The sequence below is a fragment of the Sarcophilus harrisii genome, chromosome 3 (assembly GCF_902635505.1).
Source record: "Sarcophilus harrisii chromosome 3, mSarHar1.11, whole genome shotgun sequence".
Classification (NCBI taxonomy): Eukaryota; Metazoa; Chordata; class Mammalia; order Dasyuromorphia; family Dasyuridae; genus Sarcophilus; species Sarcophilus harrisii.
This window is the reverse complement of record NC_045428.1, coordinates 300,565,986-300,587,790: the sequence shown is the minus strand read 5'-3', so window position 1 is coordinate 300,587,790 and position 21,805 is coordinate 300,565,986. Positions and strand designations below refer to the sequence as shown.

General features: G+C 36.4%; 1 protein-coding gene across 1 annotated transcript in view; it reads right to left on the bottom strand.

Moving 5' to 3' along the window:
• Positions 1-841: 841 nt before the first annotated feature.
• The window catches only part of UPK1B (uroplakin 1B), a 38,823-nt gene continuing 17,859 nt past the window's right edge, over positions 842-21,805 (bottom strand). Inside the window, exons 3-8 of the mRNA XM_003766345.3 lie at positions 21,073-21,273; positions 18,965-19,039; positions 18,039-18,161; positions 11,969-12,148; positions 3,101-3,184; positions 842-1,590 (exon numbers count right to left, since the gene is read on the bottom strand). Coding sequence (XP_003766393.1) covers positions 1,540-1,590; positions 3,101-3,184; positions 11,969-12,148; positions 18,039-18,161; positions 18,965-19,039; positions 21,073-21,273 — 714 coding nt within the window. The 3' untranslated portion in view covers positions 842-1,539. The remainder of the gene's footprint in view (positions 1,591-3,100; positions 3,185-11,968; positions 12,149-18,038; positions 18,162-18,964; positions 19,040-21,072; positions 21,274-21,805) is intronic.

The window sequence follows — 21,805 nt, the reverse complement described above, 5'->3', positions numbered from 1 at the left end:
GAAGCAAATAAGGTTAAATGAATTTCCCAAGATTGAATTTGAACTCAGGTCTTCTTGACTCCAGGCCCAACACTCTATCCATTGTGCCACCTAGCTGCCTATTCCTAGTGTCTAGCATAGTTTTTTGTTTTTTGTTTTTTTTGTACACTACAGAAGCATTTATTAAATGTTTGTTGAACTTTTTAATGCATTTAGTATTTTCTATTAAATTTATCTGTGCTTTTGTCATCTTTCAATAGAATATGAGTTCCATGAAGGTAACAGCAAAAACATCAAAGTTTTGTATCTCTTCCAGAACCTAACTGTTGTAGTGGGAAAATGACTGGTTTGGATTCAGAAGACCTCTGTTCGCTTACTAACTTATGACCTTGGCAAGCTTATTTAACTAGCCTGGGTCTCTACTTTCTCATCTTCCAAATGAGGGAGATCAGGATAGATGCCCTTGAATGCCCCTTTCACTTCTAAATCCATGATCCTTTGAGCTCACAGTGCTCTGAACAAAACATGTGTTGCATAAATGAATGATTAGAAAGAAAAACGAGAATTTCTCAAAGTCAGCTTTATTAATAGAAACATTTAAAAACAATGACAACCCTTAGGAACTTCCCTCAGATAGATGAAAATGAAACAAGAGATATTCTAACTACCTTTTGCCCCAAATTTCCACAAACTGCAGCCCATCACAAGATATAAATAAGTTCTATTTTTCCCTACTTAAGGATAGACGAACTCCATTCTTCACTACTCAAGGGTGTTTCAGTTCAGTTGCTTGAAAAACCTATAAGGCCAAGATTTATTAGCTGCATAAACCTGTTTCATGCTTATAGGAACCCATGGAATTAACCCTTTACAGCTTCAAAGCAAGAGTAGAACTGGGCCAGTGAACAGAGTACACATAATTTCAATGTTTGTGATTAACTCAAATCAAAATAAGTAATTGCCCCTGAGAACAGAAAGACTATAGATAGCAATGAAAGGAACAATGAGAATCTCCACAGATATCAGACATAAAAGAACCAAGAGAAGGTACACTGCAGTCGGTAATTGATATTTTTCCTTGCTTCCTTCACTCCTCTTAGTAAATATGGGATAAGATGCTTCCTGTCTTCTCCAGTCTGGTGTGGAGGTGAATCTTGGGAAAGCACCAACCAGCTACAATGAGTTTGTACAAACAAAATGGTCTGTTGTGTCAGGAATCCAGGGTCTTTTCAATGTCTCAAGATCCAAAAGTAAACAATGTATAGATGAACAGGGAGCACTAGTTATCCACTTGTTATCCTTTCTGAATCTGGTATTCTGTATAATCTATGGAAACATTACAGTAAGACTAGATAATGATGATATACTGTAGTCATGAGAGCCATGGGATCCAGGGAAGAGAGAAGTGAATAGTATGCTTCCTGGCAGTTTGATGAATAGAAAATGCTTCCATGACCTGGAGCACAAAAAGGATATAGTATCTGGAGAGCAATGAATGGGCCCATGCACCAACTCTGGAAAGACTTGGGAGAAATGGAGAATAATGGCGATACTCTTCCTTTAGTACTCAATTCTACTCCAGTAGAACATGGTGCCCAGGAGAACACAGAACTAGAAAAAAAATTTAAGAGGTCATTTCATTAAACCTATCTCTCATGTTTAAGAGAAGGCAACATTCAGGGTTATGCAACCTTCAAATTAAAGAAGTATCCTAGTAGAACATCGGTAAGGAAGAGATATTTCTTAAAAGTTCCTATTTATCTATAAACTTCTATTTAACAGCCCCAAATATCTTCATTCAAAAATCTTCTGATACATTACACAGCCTTTCCTGGTCCTTTTCTTATTTCTGAATCAGTCCCTTTGGAAAAACCCTCTTCCTTTGATTACAAATATAGTCCCAAATTAATGGATTCTAACTTCACTGTGGATCAGTTCCTAATGAGACTCTTGCTATTGGTGTTTTATCTATTACCCCAAAGACAGCCTCCCTTTCTTATTCTTTATTAACATATGGTATATAGCATATATATATATATATAGTATATATATATATGTATGTATAAAAATATAAAATATATTATATGTATAATATGCCATATATGATAAATATTATACATAATATACCATACATAATATGCCATATATGATAAATATTATACACAATATACCATACATAATATGCCATATATGATAAATATCATATATAATATACCATACAGTATATTATACTAAACATACATGTGCACATATATTATACACATATACGTACTATATAATATATTATAAATATATTCACTGTATATATAATTATATATATAAATTATATATGCATATAATGCACTATTTAAATGTATATATTTTTTTGGGGAATAGGGATGGTCTAGACTTGTGATTTCATTGACCTAGGGAACTTTAAGTGAGGAAAATGTCTTTATAAATATAAATCAAAAGCTGATCTGCAACTTATAGCCAGATAGTTGTACTGGGTCCTTGAGAAGTAAAGTGACTAGTCCAAGATCACAAAATCAGTGCATAGCAGTGGTGGGACTTTAAACTCAGATTTTCCTGACTCTGAGCCCCTCCCTATGTCATTTTTCTTCTCTGCAATAGTGGTGAAAAGTATTAGTTATGATGTTGATAATTCTCTTTTGTAAAATATAGTTTACAAACTTATGGACTTAACAGTTTCCAAAGTGTTTTGTTCATGTACCTGGGCTCTTCTAAGACTTGATTGTGGCAAAGCAAAGGAAGGTGGGAATGATTGTGGGCTACTATACTGTTTCTGCTTATGAGATCAACCAGGAAGGAAACTAGCCTACAATCACACAACTACTAAGTGTCTGTAGTGGGATTTGGATCCAATTCTTCTGATTTACAAGGGCAGCTCTTTCACCTCTATGTGCTCCTTATGCTTATAATTATACATTCTGTATATAACTACCACTTATAAAAGGATGTATGAAAAAGGGACCTTTGGGGAAAGGGAGGGATACCAACCAGCCTTCATTTCCATTAACTGATTTCTTAAAACTAAAAATTAAGAATATAGAGACTTAATAGCACCTTTTATACTTTTGTTATCCTCTTGTCATTACAATTCATACCAGGAAATACTTACAGTCCAACAGAGAATGGCAAATCCAAACCATGCAACACCCCAGGCGTGTCGATTCATTGGTCCAGAAATCAGTTCATAACAGCCCTAGGAAAGAACCAAGAAGCAATTAATGTTGAATCATACCCCTTCAGCAGGATGTGGAAGGAAAGGATGATAAGGGATAGATTACAACATTATTGACATAATAAAACAATTCTTCTCTTGAGGCATTATGGTATAGTGGAAAGAGTACACTGGTTCTAGAGTAGAATCACAAGGATTCAAATCCCAATTTGAACATTTAACATTTGAATAACCTTGAACAAAGTCAATCAACTTACATGATCTTCAGTTTCCTTATCCTGTAAAAAGAGTGAGTTCAATAAGATGGTCTCTGAGATCTCTTTCAGCTCTTGATCTACTATCCATGTTCCACTAGACAACTCAAGTTTGTTTTATTTTTTTAAATATTTTTCCTAGTTATATGTTAAAACAATTAACATTCAGTTTTTTAAATTTTGAGTTCTTAATTCAGCCATTCTGGAGAACAATTTGGAACTATGCCCAAAGGACTATAAAACTGTACATACCCTTTGATCTAGCAGTGTTACTATTGGACTTATATCCCAAAGAGATCTTAAAGAAAGGAAAGGGACCTGTATGTGCCAAAATGTTTGTGGCAGTCCTCCTTGTAGTGGCTAGAAACTGGAAACTGAGTGGATGCCCATCAGTTGGAGAATGGCTGAATAAGTTATGGAATATGAATGCTATGGAATACTATTATTCTGAAAGAAATGACCAGCAGGATGATTTCAGAAAGGCCTGGAAAGACTTATATGAATTGATGCTAAGTGAAGTGAGCAGAACCAGGAGATCATTATACACAGCCACATTATATGATGATCATTTCTGATGGACTTTGCTCTCATCAGCAAGGAGGTGATTCAGACCTATTTCAATGCTCTTATGATGAAGAAAGCCATCTGCACCCAGAGAGAGGACAGTGGGAATCGAGTGTGGGCCACAACATTTTCACTCTTTTTATTATTGTTTGCTTGTATTTTATTTTCTTTGTCATTGTTTTTCCTTTTTGCATTTAATTTTTCTGGTGCAGCATGATATTTGTGGAAATATATATAGAAGAATTGCACATGTTTAACATATATTGGATCACTTGCAGACTTGGTGGGGAGAATGGGGGGAAATTATAACACAGGGCTTTTTAGGGGTGAATGTACATGGCAGTTTGATGAATAGAAAATGCTTCCATGACCTGGAGCACAAAAGGGATAGTATCTGGAGAGCAATGAATGGGCCCATGCACCAACTCTGGAAAGACTTGGGAGAAATGGAGAACAATGGTGACACTCTTCCTTTAGTACTCATTTCTACTCCAGTAGACCATGGTGCCCAGGAGAACACAGAACTAGAAAAAAAATTTAAGAGGTCATTTCATTAAACCTATCTCTCATGTTTAAGAGAAGGCAACATTCAGGGTTATGCAACCTTCAAATTAAAGAAGTATCCTAGTAGAACATCGGTAAGGAAGAGATATTTCTTAAAAGTTCCTATTTATCTATAAACTTCTATTTAACAGCCCCAAATATCTTTTGGGCTGTTATCCCTAAATTTATCCATGTACATATTTTGAAATAAAAAGCTATAATTAAAAAAACTGAGTTCTAAATTCTTTTCCTTCCTCCCTCTCTTCCTCTGTCCCTATTCTCTCTTTGAGATGGCAAGCAACTTGATATAGGTAATACATGTGCAATCATGCAAAACATATTAGTCATGTAGGGAAAGAAAACGCAAACCAAAAAAAAAAAAATAAAGTGAAAAATGGTATGCTTCAGTCTGTATTCAGACTCAATCAGTTCTCTCTCTGGAGGTGAATAGCATTTTTCATCATATATCCTTTGGATTTGTCTTCGGCCATGGTATTGCTGACAATAGCTAAGTCATTCATTGCTGCTCATCACACAGTGTTGGCCACTATATAAGATTGCTATTATTGTGTATAATGTTCTCCCATGATTATTTCCTGTTCAGGTACTGAGTAGTGAAGCAAAACTTTTTAGCCTAAACTAAGTAAGCCTCCATAAGGCCAAATTAAGCTTTCTTTTTCTTTGTGGTAATTGATTGTGGGGTAGAAAGGAGGTTAGGAGAGAGTGGGGACTGTTAAACTTCCAAGTGAGGAGAGAGGCCTTTTGTATCCACAAAGCTAACCAGAATGCCTGAAGCACAGTGGGAGCTTAATAAATGTGATAATAAGGTGATAATAAGCATAATAAAGCTGACTGATTAGCCTGCTGTGTGGCCTTGAACACATGATTCTGTCATTTCATTCTTTTTTTTAAGTGAATAAAATTTGGAGATGGAATGGATTAGGTCACATCCATGTAAGTTGGAAGTACTACCAGAGGACTAGGGATGGAAATCCATACCAATGTTTGCAAGCAGCTGAGTCCAATAAGGAACAGAGCCCCAAGGAGCAACTTGTGGGTTCCAGCCCAGCAGGAAATCAACCTGACAGTCTGGATGTCATGTCCTGCAGCAAGGCAGTGATTCATTCAGCAGCTATGTCCTGTCCAGAAGGGAAGTTGGTGAGCCAAATGGTTAGTGGCAACCACTTAAATTTGAACCTGTTTTCCTTTGTGGACTAAGGTAGTAGAGGAGACAGTGTGCTCTGGGTTATTTTTTGAGGAGCTAGAAGGAGAAGAAAGAGTACTTGTGTTTGTACTTCTGTTTACAATTCTTTTGTAAAAGCTGATTTTTGTTAATTGCTTATTAATGATCTTGAGGATGCTAGTCCTTGAGGAGATAACTAGTCCTGGAAAATAATATTGGAGCATAATCTCTGACAATTGATATGAGGTAAGTGTGGGGGAAACAGGCTGGAATTGGGGTTCAAGGCTGCAGCACTACAAGAACTTGTCATTTGGTATAGAACCTGCAATAGTAAGATGTTACCAGCCATGCTGTGGAGACCTGCTTTGCCAATACATGTGAAAACGACCCCCATAATTTACTGGACTCCATGTACAATAACTTTAGTTGAATGTTCCTACAAGAATTTGTTACCTGCCTCAAAAGCAAAAACAGAAAATCAACTCATCTATAACATGTTAGTGAATCTAAGTAGGGCCATAGATTTTGGTAAAGAACCATTTATTAGTTCAGAACAAATTTATTCATAAATAAATGTGATCTGATTACCTTTAACCAAGAGAATCTTGTGGGGTTTATCATAACTCACTCAGTGTTATTAATCAATTCCACAAAAGAACACAGTAGGGAGAAAATGATCTTGTGGCATGGAATTAGTTCCTTAAGAACAATGTTCTAAGTAGATGATTTTATATTACAGTGGAGGTTTTTTTTTTAATCATTGTAAAATGTGGTTATAATTCACTATAGGAAAACCACCATTAACCTTTATAGAGGGTTTCTAGCTTCATGTTTGAGCCTTACAATAACTCTGTAAGGCATTTTTGCATATATTACTGTCCTATTTTATAGATGAGGAAACAAGTCACAAAGAGGACTTGCCCGTGGACATATTAAGTTTCAAATGAGATGACATTTAAATGTAGATCCTGCTCAAGGATGACATGAAACATTCCTCTTTCCTATTTAAGGCAGCTAGATGGTACAGTGGATAGATTACTAATCATGAGTCAGGAAGAGTGCATATGTGGCCTTAAACACTAACTGTGTGACCCTGAGTAAGTCATTTACCCAGTTTGCCTGAGTTTCTTCAATTGCAAAAAAGAATTCATCTGTCTTACAGACTGTTGTGAGGATCAAATGAGATAATATTTGTTAAGTGTTTAACATTATGCCTGGCACATAGTAGGTGATATATAAATGCTTATTCTCTTCCCCATTGCCTGATTCCAAGTCTAGCACATAAGTCCAGGATTCCAGGCTACTTACCAGTACATTCCTTTTACCACTTTACTCCTCCAGTCCCCTATGATCCAACTGCACTGGCCAACTTGCAGTTTCTCACATATGACTCTCCATCTTCCATCTCTGTCTGTGCCTTTCCCTGGCTCTCCTCCATGCCTGGAATACTCTGCCTACTCACCTCTATCTCTGAATTTTTTTTTTACTTCCTTCAAGGTTCAACTCAAAGCCCATCTTCTCCAGCTGTTTAATGCCTTCTCTTTCAGATTTCCTTTTCTCTGCTCTGTTTACCTTCTGGGTTGTTTCCTTCCCCCCTCTCCATTATAATGAGAGCACCTGGAGAATTCTAATTATGTCCTAGTTGTTGGAATCTTTACAAATTGTTAAGCCATTAGAGTTGATAGAGACAATAATTACTAATTTAGCATGGTTCAATATGATTGATTTGATTTTAGAAGGAGATATTTTGGGCCAGAACTTGAAACAAGGTACTAAGTACAACTGATAGAAACGATGCTTGTGTTCACACCTTTAGAGAGCTCATAAGTATTTAAGTACTCAATGGAGTTCCCGCGTTTGAGAGATTTCAGGTTTAGTATGAGATATCCGAATTTACACCTCCCTTAAGCCCTGCCTCCAAAAGGAGGAGTTAACCTTTGGGAGATCATATATATAGAGGAAGCTCTTAGAGCTTGAAGGACTTACTCTGGAACATTGACTGGGGTTGGAGAGGAGCACTCTGGGAGGAAGCACACAAGCCCTCTCTTTGAGGCAAGAGAGATTCATTGCATCTTCCACCTTGGTGTTGGCTGGAGGCTGAAGAAAGCAGAGGCAGAAGCCAGCTGGCTGCGATTTTGGGTGATTATTTACTTGTAACTGAAGCTAAAGCTGCCTCCAGAAAACCTCCCGGAGAAACCTCTCACCCAGAGAGAACTCTTATATTTAAAGAAGAAAATACACCAACATTTTGGCGCCCAATGTGGGACTATTTTTCATTCCCTGGTCTTTCTTTGTGTTCCCAGTCTTTGGCACAGTGGCTAGTATATAACAAATACTAAAAAATGCTTATTGACTTACTACTGTGAATTACTGAGTTACAAAGTTGGCCAGAATGACCTTCTATAGGATAGATGATTTCTTAGTGGCCAAATCAAAAGGCCTTTTCTCAATCTCTTTGTCCTTGCAGCCATGATTGATACTGAAGCATCTTGTACTCCAAGCTCTTCACTGTAGGTTTCATGACAATGGTTCTTCTGTTCTTCTCACTTTCCTTTGCTGGATCTTTATTTTGACTGCCCCCACTAATCAGAGCACAATTAATTTTCAGATCTTTATGTTCAATTTTATCTTTTCTCCTGTCCTCCAGCATTGCATCTCCAGCTCCTTATTGGACATCTTGAATTGGATATCCCACTGAGATTTTTTTTATGCTAATAGCTTTTTATTTTTAAAAATGCATGCAAAGATAGTTTTCAACATTTATCCTTGCAAAACTTTATGTTCCAAATTTTTCTTCCTCCTTTCCCACTTCCTTCCTCCTCTAGACAGCAAATAATCCAATATAGGTGAAACATATGCAATTCTTCTAAATATATTTCCATGTTTATCATGCTGCACAAAAAAAATCAGATCAAAAGGGAAAAAATGAAAAAGGAAAAACAAATAAGTAAACAACAAGAACAAAGATGAAAATACTATGCTGTGATCCACATTCAGTCCCCATAGTCCTCTCTCTGGATGCAGATGGTTCTCTCCATCACAAGTCAATTAAAAATGGTACCCACAGAGATCTTAACTTAGCACATCCAAAATTGAACTCATTATCTTTCCCTTCAAACCCTCCCCTTTCCCTAACTTCCTTATTACTGTCAAGGGCATCACCAAACTCCCAATGTCCCAACTTGCTATGTAAATCTCATTCTTGATCCTCATTTTTTCCTTCCCCCCATCAATTTTACTTTTGCAACACTTCTTGTATACATCCTCTTTCTCTTCTCTGCTGCCCTCCTGATGCAGACCTTCATCACCTCACATCTAGTTTATTAGAATAGCTTTTCTATGAGTCTCTCCTCACTCCAGCCATCTTTCATTCATCTATTAAAATGATTTTCCTAAAGCTTAGGGATGATCATTTCACATATTGCATCACTGAAAAGTTCTTGGTCTAGTATTGTACAGGCCTAAAAAGTGTGATGTCAGAGGGCAACAAGAACAATCTTAAACATGAGATCCTTGAAAAAAATCTCAGCCACTTACTCTTTCTTGACAGTTTTGCTTGTCTTTTAATACCTCTCCATAAGTTATTAGTTAGTTGTTTGAAGCGGTTCTTTTATTTATACTAAACTTACTTCACTCAAGGTGCAAAAAGTACTGGCTCATCATCAGTGCGCTTAGGGATTTAGGAAATAAGTCTGTGTTCCCATTAGCCAGACCTTTCCTGGCTTTTTAAATCAGCAGACATGACCAGCAATTAGCACAGTGTTTGGCCCATAGTAAACACTGACCTACTCAACCATAGCTAAAGACTTTTTGGTCTGTTGGCATAAAATAACCTCTCTTATCACTTTAGTTTTGCTTCTCTGGGCCTCCTCTGCTTTGTTTAAATCTTCTGAAAGATTATAGTGACCAGAAATGTGCATTGATCTGTAATCTCAGCAATGTGGGGCCTTCTCTCCAGTGATGTAAACTGTAATACATCCATATCTGCTCATCCAATGGGACTATCCTCTGAGCATTTCCACAGATCTGCTATAGGAAGCAGGGAACTTGACTTGTAGGAAACCTTTTTCATATTCATTTTATATTGCATGCATATCAGTGGAGCTCAAGATCAGTCCATTGGTTATCCCTTCGTTTGCCACATTACCAGCCCATCTGTGGTTCTAGTCATTAAATTTCTAAGATGACAATCTTTGTACCACAACTCCTATGTAATTCCTTATTTGTAATGCATGGCTCGTGCCCATCAATGCACTCATCCATTGATATTTTTGGGGACCTCAAACTTTATTTTGTAAGAGGATAGAAAATGAACCATAAGCATCCTTATCTCTTCCCCAATCACTATGCCATTTTGAAAGACAGTTTGAAAAATTCTATTCAGAATAACTTATTTTGTGACAGGCAGCAAAGCCAGATCTGGCTTCAGAATTCAGAGGTTATAGATTCAAATCCTTCTAACATATGAAGCCTTATATAACTCACTGAACCTCTTAATGCCCCTAAGGCAATTTTTTAAAGACCATATGTTGCTGAATAGTTGCTGCCCTGCATTGTAGAGGGAATTTCTTTATCAGGAATTCCCTGAAATAATGAAATTACAGTTTCAGTTCCCATCTCTCCCCATTCTCCATAGCTTCTATGACATTCAGGAAGATGTTAATATTTTTTCAGTTTGTACTTACAACCAAAGGATATAGAAATTTATCTCAGATTAAACCCTCTGGTGCATTCCTTTGAACTCTCCTAATATTTTACTCATAGCTCTCTTTTATACTCATCATATTTTCTTTTGCTTTCATTTTTAAAATACGTACATATCCTAATTTTGACTGATTGTACTGGATGATTTCCATGTCTGGAACTCTCTCTGTTTACCTTTGCCTCCTGGTTTCCTTTAAGTCTCAGCTGAAGCTCAGCTACCTTCTGCAAGAAGCCTTTCCTGATCCCACTTAATGCTTCTCTTTTGGGATTATTTCCAATTTGCCCTGTATTTATTCTTTTTGTACATAACTTTGTCATCTCCTTCATTAGAACGAGGGCTTGTTTCCTTGCTTTCTTTATATCCTAGGTGCTGAGCACAGTGCCCAATGATATGTCACTGCATAGGATTGCCTTAGAAATTGAGAAACTAAGAAAGACCTTGATTTAGAAAAGTCAAGGCTGTCTATTATATATATCCTGGGCCATTTCCTATCATTTGACTTTTGTCTTGCTGCTGAACTTCATGATTCTGGAGGAGTAAGGCTTATGATTTTCTGCTGCTTTGCCTCACTTAAATCCAGGCAACATGAGAGTCAAGATATTCTTATGCTGTCATTGGTCTTCTCTAAGAACTAAAGGAGCAATGATAATGATAACATAGTAGTGGCTTAAAATGTTAGTTGTTGATTCAGGCCAGTTCCTGTGCTCTTGTGATGGAAAGAGCCATCTCCATCCAGAGGAAGGGCTGTGGGGACAGAATGTAGACCATAACATAGCATTTTCACTCTTTTTGTTGTTGTTTTGTTCTCATTTTGTTTTCTTTCTCATTTCCTCCCCCCCTCCCCCCCCCCCCCCCCCCCCTTGATCTGATTTTTCTTGTGCAGCATGATAATTGTGCAAATACTTATTGTACATGTTTAACATACATTTGATTACTCGGGAAAGAGATGGAGGGAAGAAAGGGAAAAAATTTGGAACATGAGGTTTGGCAAGGGTGAATAATGAAAATTATCTATGCATGTTTTGAAAATAAAAAGCATTAATGATAATATATATTTTAAAAAGTTAACTGGTAGAAGGGAATGATCTAAGAGTGTGAGAGCTGAGCACCATCTGGTGACCAAAAGGGATACTGCAAGCTCCAGGAAAGTTTCTGCTGGGGAGGACAGAAGGTCTGCTTAGGTGCACCAAATTAATTCTGATGAAACCCCTGGCTGGTGTTTCAAGCAAATGGTCAACGAATTAGGAAAAATGATATTTGCACCGGCCTGTTGGCCAACTAGCTAAGTGATAATTTGTTTTCTGTGGAAAGCAGGACATAAGCTAGATGTGAGCTATCGCTATTATACCACTGTCACATACATTTTGCCTTTCAAATTCTTAAAGATAACTAGTGACTTTCCCTCCTAAACCTTCTCTTCATAAAGACAGATATTCATAATCATTTTGAAGCAAGATCTGGAGCCTCTTCGTCATCCTGATTACGCTCCTTTGTACTCTATTCTCCCTATCTAGTGGGCCATTCTACCACATCTTTAGAGAAAAGGCACTTCTTACCTTGCTGTGATAATAACCGGACACCCCAAGTTTACAAGCGTCGAGATTGAGCGGCTTATAGAGAGTGTCCATGACGCAGCACTGATGAGGCCAGGGGTAGTCAGCATCATTATTCACATCCCGGAAGGCTGACTTGTACTTTTGCCAATCTGATGGACCATTGACCCCACAGCACTTTTCCTGTCAATGGAAAATAAAGTCAATATTTCTTTTCATGATCCCTGCTAAAATATTCACTGGAATAAATCAGGTATTAAAGAGGAAACATAGATCAAATATTATACTACAGCTTAAACTCATTCACAGTCCTATCATTAAAGCTTATTAAGAGTCTCTGTGTGGGAAAGAAGGAAAAAGACATAATTAACTTTTGGTTTAATGATGCTGAAAAGATGGTTTTTTTCATCCCAGAAGAAAAAGTCCATATCTTCTTTCCTCTTCCTTCCTTCCCTCCCTTCGTTCCTTCCTTTCCAAGGAAAGTTTAAGCTCCTTAGAGCAGGAACAATTTTTGTACAAAAACTTACTGGTTTTGTATCCCCATAGTAGGTGCACAATAAATTGCATTGAATTATATTGAACTGTCATATTCAAACTGTGCTCTATATATGTTGTGATACTTAGTTTTGTTTTGTTATCTACAAGTGTTTCTATTAATAAAGGACTCAACCAGTATTTATTAAATGACTACTATGTATCATGGACTGTGCTAGGTACTAGGGATACAAATGAATTAGAATGATCCCAATTATATATATATACATATATATATGTATATATATATATATAAAGGAAAACAAGACAGGCATCAGAATTCTGACTAAAGAGATGACTGGTAGACTTCAGAGGAACAACAGCAAAGCATGTCTCTTTTCTTTTGATAGAGAGGTTGTGGGCTATAGATGCAAAATAAGATATACATGGTTAGATATAGCCGTTGTGTTTTTATGTAGCTGTATTACTTAATTGGGTTACAGTGGAAAGTTTTATGAAGTGGGGGTAAGGTGGGAAGGACTTAATGATAAGTGATTGTTAAGAAAGACATCAATAAAATATTTTGAGGCAGGTAGGTGGTTCAGATATGCTACTTGTGTGACCACAAATCACTTTGTGCCTTAGTTTCTTCAACTATAAAATGGAGATAATAATAATACCAACATCCCAGGGTTTTTGTAAGGAGATATTTATAAAGTGCTTTGCAAACTTTAAAGCATACTAGGTATTATTATTTATTACAAGAAAATGATATATATAATAATTTTCCCTAGGAGTTATTTTTCCAGTAATAAAGAGAGGCTGACACCAAAATATGTATGCATTTATAAAGTACTTTGCAAACTTTAAAGAATACTAGGCATTATTATTGTTATTATTTATTTAAAAATGATATTTATTAATATAATGTTCCCTAGGAACTATTTTTCCAGCAATAAAGAGAGGTTGGCACCAAAATATGTGTGCTTTTTTTTTTAAAAGACAGTATTATTTTAATTATGAACTTGATAAATACCAACAAATGTGAGCATTTCCAAAAACATAGACTAGAAAAAGAGGCTTGTTCATAAAAACACAAATCTCCATTGTATGAACCTTGTTGTTTCTTTTTAAGTATAATCTACACATTACTTCCTAAATTGTCCAGTTTTCCCTGGAGTCTGTTAAAAATACTTCACTGGTTCTCCTTTTTTATCTCTGCCTATTATTAATCCTCTCTCTCCTATAACTCTCCCTTCCCCATTAAAACCTTCCCCTGTAATTGACAAGCAGCGAGGGAAAACAACTATGCAAACTGGCGATGTCAAAAAAATGTTTATCTCGTGAAACTGGTCTTGAAAATAGCTTTCTGATCAATGTAGCTCAATGACTTAGCATCATAGGACTAAATTGTTTTGAGTTTGATTTTTATGTATTCAAGAATTTATATTCAATAATATATATTTTTATATCATGAAAGGCAGCATAGCTTAGCAGAGAGAATAGGGGACTTGTAGCCTTAAAGACCCAGTTAGAATCCTTCATGTAAGATTATGTCCATGAGCAAATCTCTTACATTCTCTGAGCCTTTATTAAATTCTCAGAGCTCTTAAATTTTTCGAGTTCTGATACAATTCTGCACTGGAGTCAGGAAAACCTGAATTCAAATCTTGTCTCAGATATTTGCTAGCTGTGTGACCATAGGCAAGTCACTTTGTATCTCTGTTTCCTCACCTGACATCAGCACCTCATAGGGTTGTTGTAAGGCTCAAATATGAAACAACATGTTTCCTATGTTAGAGAGTGATACAAACTCAGCAATGATTACAAATCAAAATTTATGACCACAGAATGGAGTTTTTTCTCTGTTGCATTATATTGCTATTGAGACATCTAACTATTATTTGGTCTGATGTCAACATACCTAGAATTCTGGGGAAATCAAAAAGCTCTTTGATTTTGCATAGTTTATGGTTAATATCACTAATCAGTCAAATGGTAATTTGCAAATGAACAGGCTTGGGATGTAGTGGGAAGAATGCTAGACTTGAAGTGGGAGGAATTTGGTTCCTTCCTAGCTTGAGATCTTAGACAAAATGAAACAATATCCATCTTCGAGGGGTTTACATTCTGTTAAGGAGAGATGAGATATACACATATATATGTGAAATAAATATAAGGTAATTTTGAGGAGGCACTCTCAGTTAGAGAGATGTATTCTCCCCAGCATAATTAGTGTTTTAATTAAGATTTAAAGGAAACTAAAGCTTCTAAGAGGTAGAGAGGAGGATGCACAAGACATTGAAATAAAAGTTGTAATATTTATGATAGCAAGAGCAAGGAGGCCATTTTGGTTGCATTAGAAAGGAAAGGTAGGTTGTAGGCAGGCCTTGAAGGACTTAAAGCCATAGTGCCTTTTGCCCTATATCAACTGGATAAAATGGATAGAGTCCTGGGGTCCTGGGCTACCAGCTGTATGACATAGGCAAGTTAAAGCCTCTCTGAACCTCAGTTTCCTTAGCTATAAAATTATAATAATTATGCCTGCAATATATGTTTATTGTGAAGCTCAAGTGAGATAATATAAAATGCTATAAAATGTCTATTACAGTTATACTTATTATTTAGAAACAATGAGTCATAATGGATAGATAACTGACTCAAAGTCAGGAAGAACTGGGATCGAATCCTGTCTCAAATACTTCAAAGCTATATAACAGGGGGAAAATCACTTAACCACTCTGAATCTCATTTTCTTTATTGAGGTTAGACCAAAAGTTATGGTTAGATTGCTCAATAGTAATATATTGCAACAGAGGAAAACATTTTTTTGATCTGTAAAATAGGACAGATGTTTTCAGCTTGTTATGAAGGTCAGGCGAGGTAGTGTAGAAAAGTATTTTACAAACTTTAAAACTTCATATGAATATTAACTATTATTTTTATTATTAATGGTGATAAATTTAGGATGAATAAGGGAGTAGCCAGAGGATTCTCAGGATATTCCAGTTTCTGGGATCAGGGAAAAGAATCATTTGGTCAACAATTAAGTGCCTACTATGTTCCAAGCACCAAGCTAGATGATGGGGAAACAAAAATAAAAATCATCTTGATTTAAATATCTTAAAGGGGAAAAGATAGATTGCTTTTAATGCCTTAGACTGGTACTAAAGTACCAATAAGTACTTGGATGTAGAAAGAGGCAATCCAACTAAATTTAGACATTTAAAATTAGAAATAAGTTGAGCTATTTTTGGTTATTTTTGTTCTGGACTTTACTGTTTTTGGTGTAATTTAAACTTTGAAATATATTTTCCTTGAAGGTTACTATCTAGCACAAATATAGCTAAAACAGAAAACATATGGGTCCCAGAATATTATTATTATTATTTACAAAATTATAGTCAACTTTATTAGTAAGACTCTGATTATCCCACTTGTAGATTTTTTCAAAAGCTTTTATTCCCCTTCCTGCTTTTCAGAGAATTAATTTCTGTTCAGTGACTCAGCCAAAGAGCATACATCTGTAGGGAAATGGAAACAAAGCACTAAACATACTAATTTTCTCCCTTTTACCAGTTCCATTAAAATATTTGGTGAGAAGAAGTTGAAATTATAGATGCTACTCAATTTTTGAAATAAATATTTTCAAGCACACATATAAGTCAAAAACAAATTTTTATCAAACAAATCCTTTTCCTGTTGACTTACATAGTAAAATTAGTGATATATTAACATGGAAATACAAACATAGTTATGTATGTAATAGTATTTATTTATAAGTATATATTTGTATATAAGTATATATGCATGTATCTATATCTATATAATTGTGCTGAGTTGAAAATCTTGAGGAGAGATTAAGTCTTGAGCCTTACTTAATAAGGCCAGGCTCATGACTTACTGGATATATAAAATTTTTTAGGTCTTTGGATTCTCTGAATAAATATTTGCGGTACCTTAGCTTTCAGTACCTTAGCTTTCCTTCTCCATTTTCCCTTTATTTAGGCACTGTATTTATGATATCTATTAGAGATGGGTTGAAATATCATATTTAACCAGAAAGTGACCCTGTCTTATACGTAATACACTGATGGGTTAAAATTCCTTCAATGCAAAGATTTGAGGTCTATAAAACATGTTTTTCCTGATATATGTATACAAATTAAATAGTCTGTAAAATGTATTTGCTTTTTTTCCCCTAAGAGAGATAACTGTAATGGTTCTAATTTTCAATGTTCAAATAGTTCCAAAAGTTTTTGAGGGGGACAATCTGCAGATAGATTATTCATATAATCTCATGGAATATCATGATTTAACTAAACAATCAAAATGTATGTAATTCGTGTGGTATTGGAAGACAAAAGGGAAGTCAGTGATAGGTAAAAGAGCTAAAATGAAATCCTGATGATCATCCATCTCTGCTATTAAAGCTTCCCATTTTCTTCCCAACTGATTCCAGGTCCAGTCAATGAAAGTGAAGAGTCAACCAAAGGAATGTGATGATCACATTATAATGGTAAAATAATTCAATTTTGCAAACATCTATCATCTTAATACATGGTAGACCCAGGAAGTGCCAGATAAGTATGCCAGATATTAAAGGAATTCAGAAATCTATTGTTTGTATATTTTTGCATGTTTTCTAAAGTGCAAATAGTTTAGAATTATCCACATTTCTTTGTAATGTAAATAGAAGAATATAAATTTTTGTCATGTAACATCTTGACATTTTCTAGGTCATATTTACTCAAACAAATCTTACATGACTATCATCTCAATAAATGACATCAAGATCCATATATCTCTGTTCCTGAGATGGGGTTTCTGATATATGAGCCTCAACTTTATTTGACCTCAAACCCAGGCTACCACATTCTGCCCAGTCATTTAAAAACCATATTCTCTTTATAGCCACTACCATCCGACTAGAAATTGTACTCTGATCTTAGGCCCTTGGACTCTGTTAAGTGACTGTTGGTCTTATCTTGCTCAGAATCAGGTCATTTCCAGACCAACTCTCTTCAAGTCATCTCAACCTACTCTGGTCCATCCCCTACTAGAATGTAAATTTCTTATGGACTGACACAGTCTTGCTGACTCATATTTGTATCTCCAACATTAAATTCAGTACAATAACCAAATAAAATAAATATATAGAAAAAAGAAGACTACTCCACATAAAACTATGAATCTTTTAAGTGGATTTCCCCCCCCCTTTTAAGTATATAAGAAAATTGACATGCAACTTTCAAAGCTATCTGTGTTTTCTTCTGGCTATCCTTGTGTTTTCTTTTGTCCATTTAAAAATATTTCAATTATCCTCTTTTCTTTTTCTTTTTTTGGGAGGGGGCACTGCTATTTTCTCAATTTACCACCCCAGTTCAAAAAAAAAAAAAAGAAAAACAAATCTCTGTAACAAAAATGCATAGTCAATCAAAACAAATTTCCACATTGGCCATGTCCAAAAAATATATCCCTCATTCTGCACCTTCTGCCATCTGTCCTTTCTCATTGTCAGAGAAAGCTCTCCTCTAAGCCCCTCTAACGACCTGTTCACATATGGAAGGGCCTCAACCACAGGCTGTCATATTCTCACCAGGAGCATCAGGCGGTCCCAGGTTTTGGTCACTTCTCTATTTTTCCATATGTCATCATTATTGGACTGGCTTTTGTTCTGGTACCTTTCCAACATCTGCCTCAGGAAGAGATTGGTAGTGAACTATCAGGAGAAAAGACAGAATAGTATTAGACTGACAGTTCCCAGGCTTGAACTTTAGAAACATCAAAATACATGTGAGCTAAGAGGTTCTCTATCTATGGAAAGCAAAACTGTATCCAGTAAGTTCAGGTAGACTTTGGCTATGAGTCTGCTTTTGGATGACAAGACCAGAATGGGAGTACCACAACTAAGCCAAAACAGAGAGTACTTTAAAAATTGGTTTAGGCTGAGAAACGAGAGGGAAGTAGGCAGAAGAGAGAATAGAGTCATAACTATTATGATAAATATAAGTGGGTTGAGTGGTGAACTCAGGGACAGTGGGGCTGGCAACAGATTATCCATCACAATTGAATATAGGCATGTTGAATGAGCGGGCAGGGCCCATGTCCCAGAAAGTCCCCCAAATGCAAATGATCTTTAACTCTTTACTTTTCAACAAGGGGATAGAATCAAGGAGAAGTAGCAGGTTAGGGGCACTGTCATGGGGGAGAGGTGTGCAGTGGTGATGGGATGCTTGGAGATAGCAGTCAGGGGCTGACCAAAGAGATTAGGGGGCATAGATGCAGGAGGTATGTGGCACAAAGATAGTGGAAGACCATGAGACCCAGGAACTGTGGGCTGAAGGATTGTCTTGGAGAGAAAGTGTGCCCCTTGAATGTTGGCATCCTGGGGAATTGTCTGTTTGTACCCTTCCTGATTATGGCTCTGAGAGGGAAGGGAAATAGAGAATTAATTATGGGTCAAACTCAGATTGTATCAGAATGATAATTAGAAAGTATCCTCCCAAACTCCCCCATACTTACAAAATCTCGTTGCACAGCTGCTGTGATACTGGATGCAACTTCAAAGGCATATACTATAAACATCAAAATAAAATACTGAAAAAAGAAGCAAAGTACAAAAGTTATGTATCACCCAAAGACAAGTCTTTTTAGAACAGATTCCTTTTTAAAAATGTGTACATTCATTAAAATATTTATTGAATACATTATGAGATTTTTTGCTAATCTCTAGTAGATCTAATTCTTCTCTTTGCATTAGGTGTTTAGAGACCATTTAACCCCATCCCCTTATTTTAAAAATCATGGGATCATAGATTTAGAGCTAGAGAAGATGGAACACAACACCTTCATCTTACAAATGAGGAATCTGTGGTCCATAAGGATTAAGTGACTTGTACAAAACCCCACAGATAATCAATGGATGAACTAAAATTTGAACTCATGTCAAGGAGCAAAAAGCTCCTTGATGGACCGACTCCCTGCTTTGTTTACACAGGAGAAGCCAGAGGCTTTGTAGAATTGAAGAGAAACCAAAGGTATGGCAAGACTCCTAACCCCCAAGTATAACGGTGTAGGATACCAAGAGGAAATTTTATAGCACAGTAAAGCTGCACTAATCCAGAATAATTTGGGGAAAACCCCTTTTTGAATTCCTGAAAAGTCTGAACTGTAGAGAATTAGCATCAAGTTTAGCTACTATTTCAGCTATATCAGAGAGAAAGTTGTTTGTCCCTCATTTGTCCATTATTTTAGGGAACTCATGCCATGACAAGCAGTTGGATTTAAGTGAGGGTGAGTTGTGTAAAGTCACCAGCCTCACTTTGATCCCCAGAGCCATCTGGGTCCAATGACCAGATAGAGACCAGGACATGAGTGGACATGGCTCTCCATGCAGTGTGGAGACCTTGACCCTTTTAAGCTAAGGTCTTTTACTGGTTTCAGTTTGGCTTGAATCACCTCATGACTGTACTGTTACTAAGCTATTGGGGGTTCTGAAAAGATGGCTGGGTCAAAGCAGGAACAGATTCTCTTGCTGCTATTTAAAGTTGATATATTGTTCCTCTGCCTGTGGCCACCTTTGACCACCCATGAGAAGTGAATATGGGTAGGAAATAGAGAGAAGAGCCACATTTTCTTGTATAATGCACATAATGAGAATTTAAGTATCCCCTTTGAGTTAGGCAGGTCTATTCCTAGGCAAAATTGTGTCAACATAGTAAATTTGTTTTCTCTAGTACCTCTCTTCTAACCCTATCTATCCCTCTTCTCTTCATTTACTATGGCTTCTTATCCTGTGTACTTCCCTCTCCCAGCTTTCAAGTGGGCCCATGCTGCCTTCTAGGAAAAGGAAAGGCAATTGATATTGTAATTTTTACAAATATTAGTGTCTCAATGTGTTGTTGTTCAGTTGTTTCAGATTCTTTGTGACCCATCTGGAGATTTCTTAGCAAATATACTGGATTTGTTTGCCATTTCCTTCTCCAGTTTATTTTACAGATGAAGAAATTGACTGAAACAGTTAAGTCTCTTGCCCAGGGTCATATAGTTTAAGTGTCTGAGACTGGATTTAAATTCAGGTCTTCCAGATTTAATCTAGCACTCTATCATCTAGCTGTCCTAATGTGTTAGTTACCTTTTCCCAGTGACATTTATATTTTCCAAGTTTTTAGAAATATAATCCTAAATTACATAAGAATGAATTTCTAATTGTAGGAAATTCACGATATATGTAGTCTTTAAATGAGGAATGATAAATATTGTGGGGAGGAATTTCCATATGTAAAGGAATTGAAATTTCCTTGGAATAAAGACTTATCTGCCCTTACCCTGCTATCTTTTTTAGCTAGGTAAAAGAAAGAATAACTCTCACTTTGCATATACATATTATATCAGGAAGCTAAGATCATGCTCTGAAGAATATTAGGATAGAATCTTTTCCCTTTACATATATCCCCTTTGGGTCCTGAAAGGACTTTGTATGTTAAATGCAGCATCTTATCTATGTAAGTGTATTTTACTTCAAAACTGTTGTGATTATACTTGTCCCCTCAGCTCTTCTGTAAGGGTTTAATTGTATTCAGTGAACACACACACACATACACACACAATTTGGGCAGTGTGGATCTTACCACCAGGAGTATTTTTCTGCTTGATTTCATGATGCCCACAATACCAAGAACAGACAAGCAGAAGAGGCAGATGCCCACAAAGATGCCAATCCAGGCCGCTCCATAGATATCATCATTATCAGTAGCTTCCAGCAAAGGGTAAAGGCTGTGTTGGTCTGATACAAAGAAGATGCATTCTGCTGTCAGTGCAATGCCGCACATCTGAGGAGTTGAAAGTCAAAAAAGTCAAGTCAACAAGCATATTTTAAGGGCTTAATATATGTCAGGCACTGTGCTAAGTCCTGGGTCCCAAAGAAAGGCAAACACAAGTTATTCCCTTCAAGAAACTCACCGTCGAATGAGGGAGACAGCAAACATAATAGTATATAAAGAAAATATATGCAGAATAAAGTGGAGATTGTCTCAAAGGGAAGGAACTAGCATTAAGGGGAACTTGGAAAGGCTTTTTGCAAAAGATGGGATTTTAGCCGAGACCTGAAGGAAGTCAGAGGACTAAGACAAGGTGGTAGAATTAGTTAGGAATGGGGGACAGTCCATGAAAAAGTCAGAGTAGGGAGATGGAGTTGAATGTTCAAGGAATGTAAAAGAGGATGGTATTGTTGTATCTCAGAGGCTGTGGTGGGGAATAAGGTCCATAACTTCTCTGCCAGGAGGTGGGTAGCATCCTTCATCATTGGTTCTCTAGAATCGTGTTTGGTCTTTGTGTTGACCAGAGTTTTTAAGTTTTTCAAAT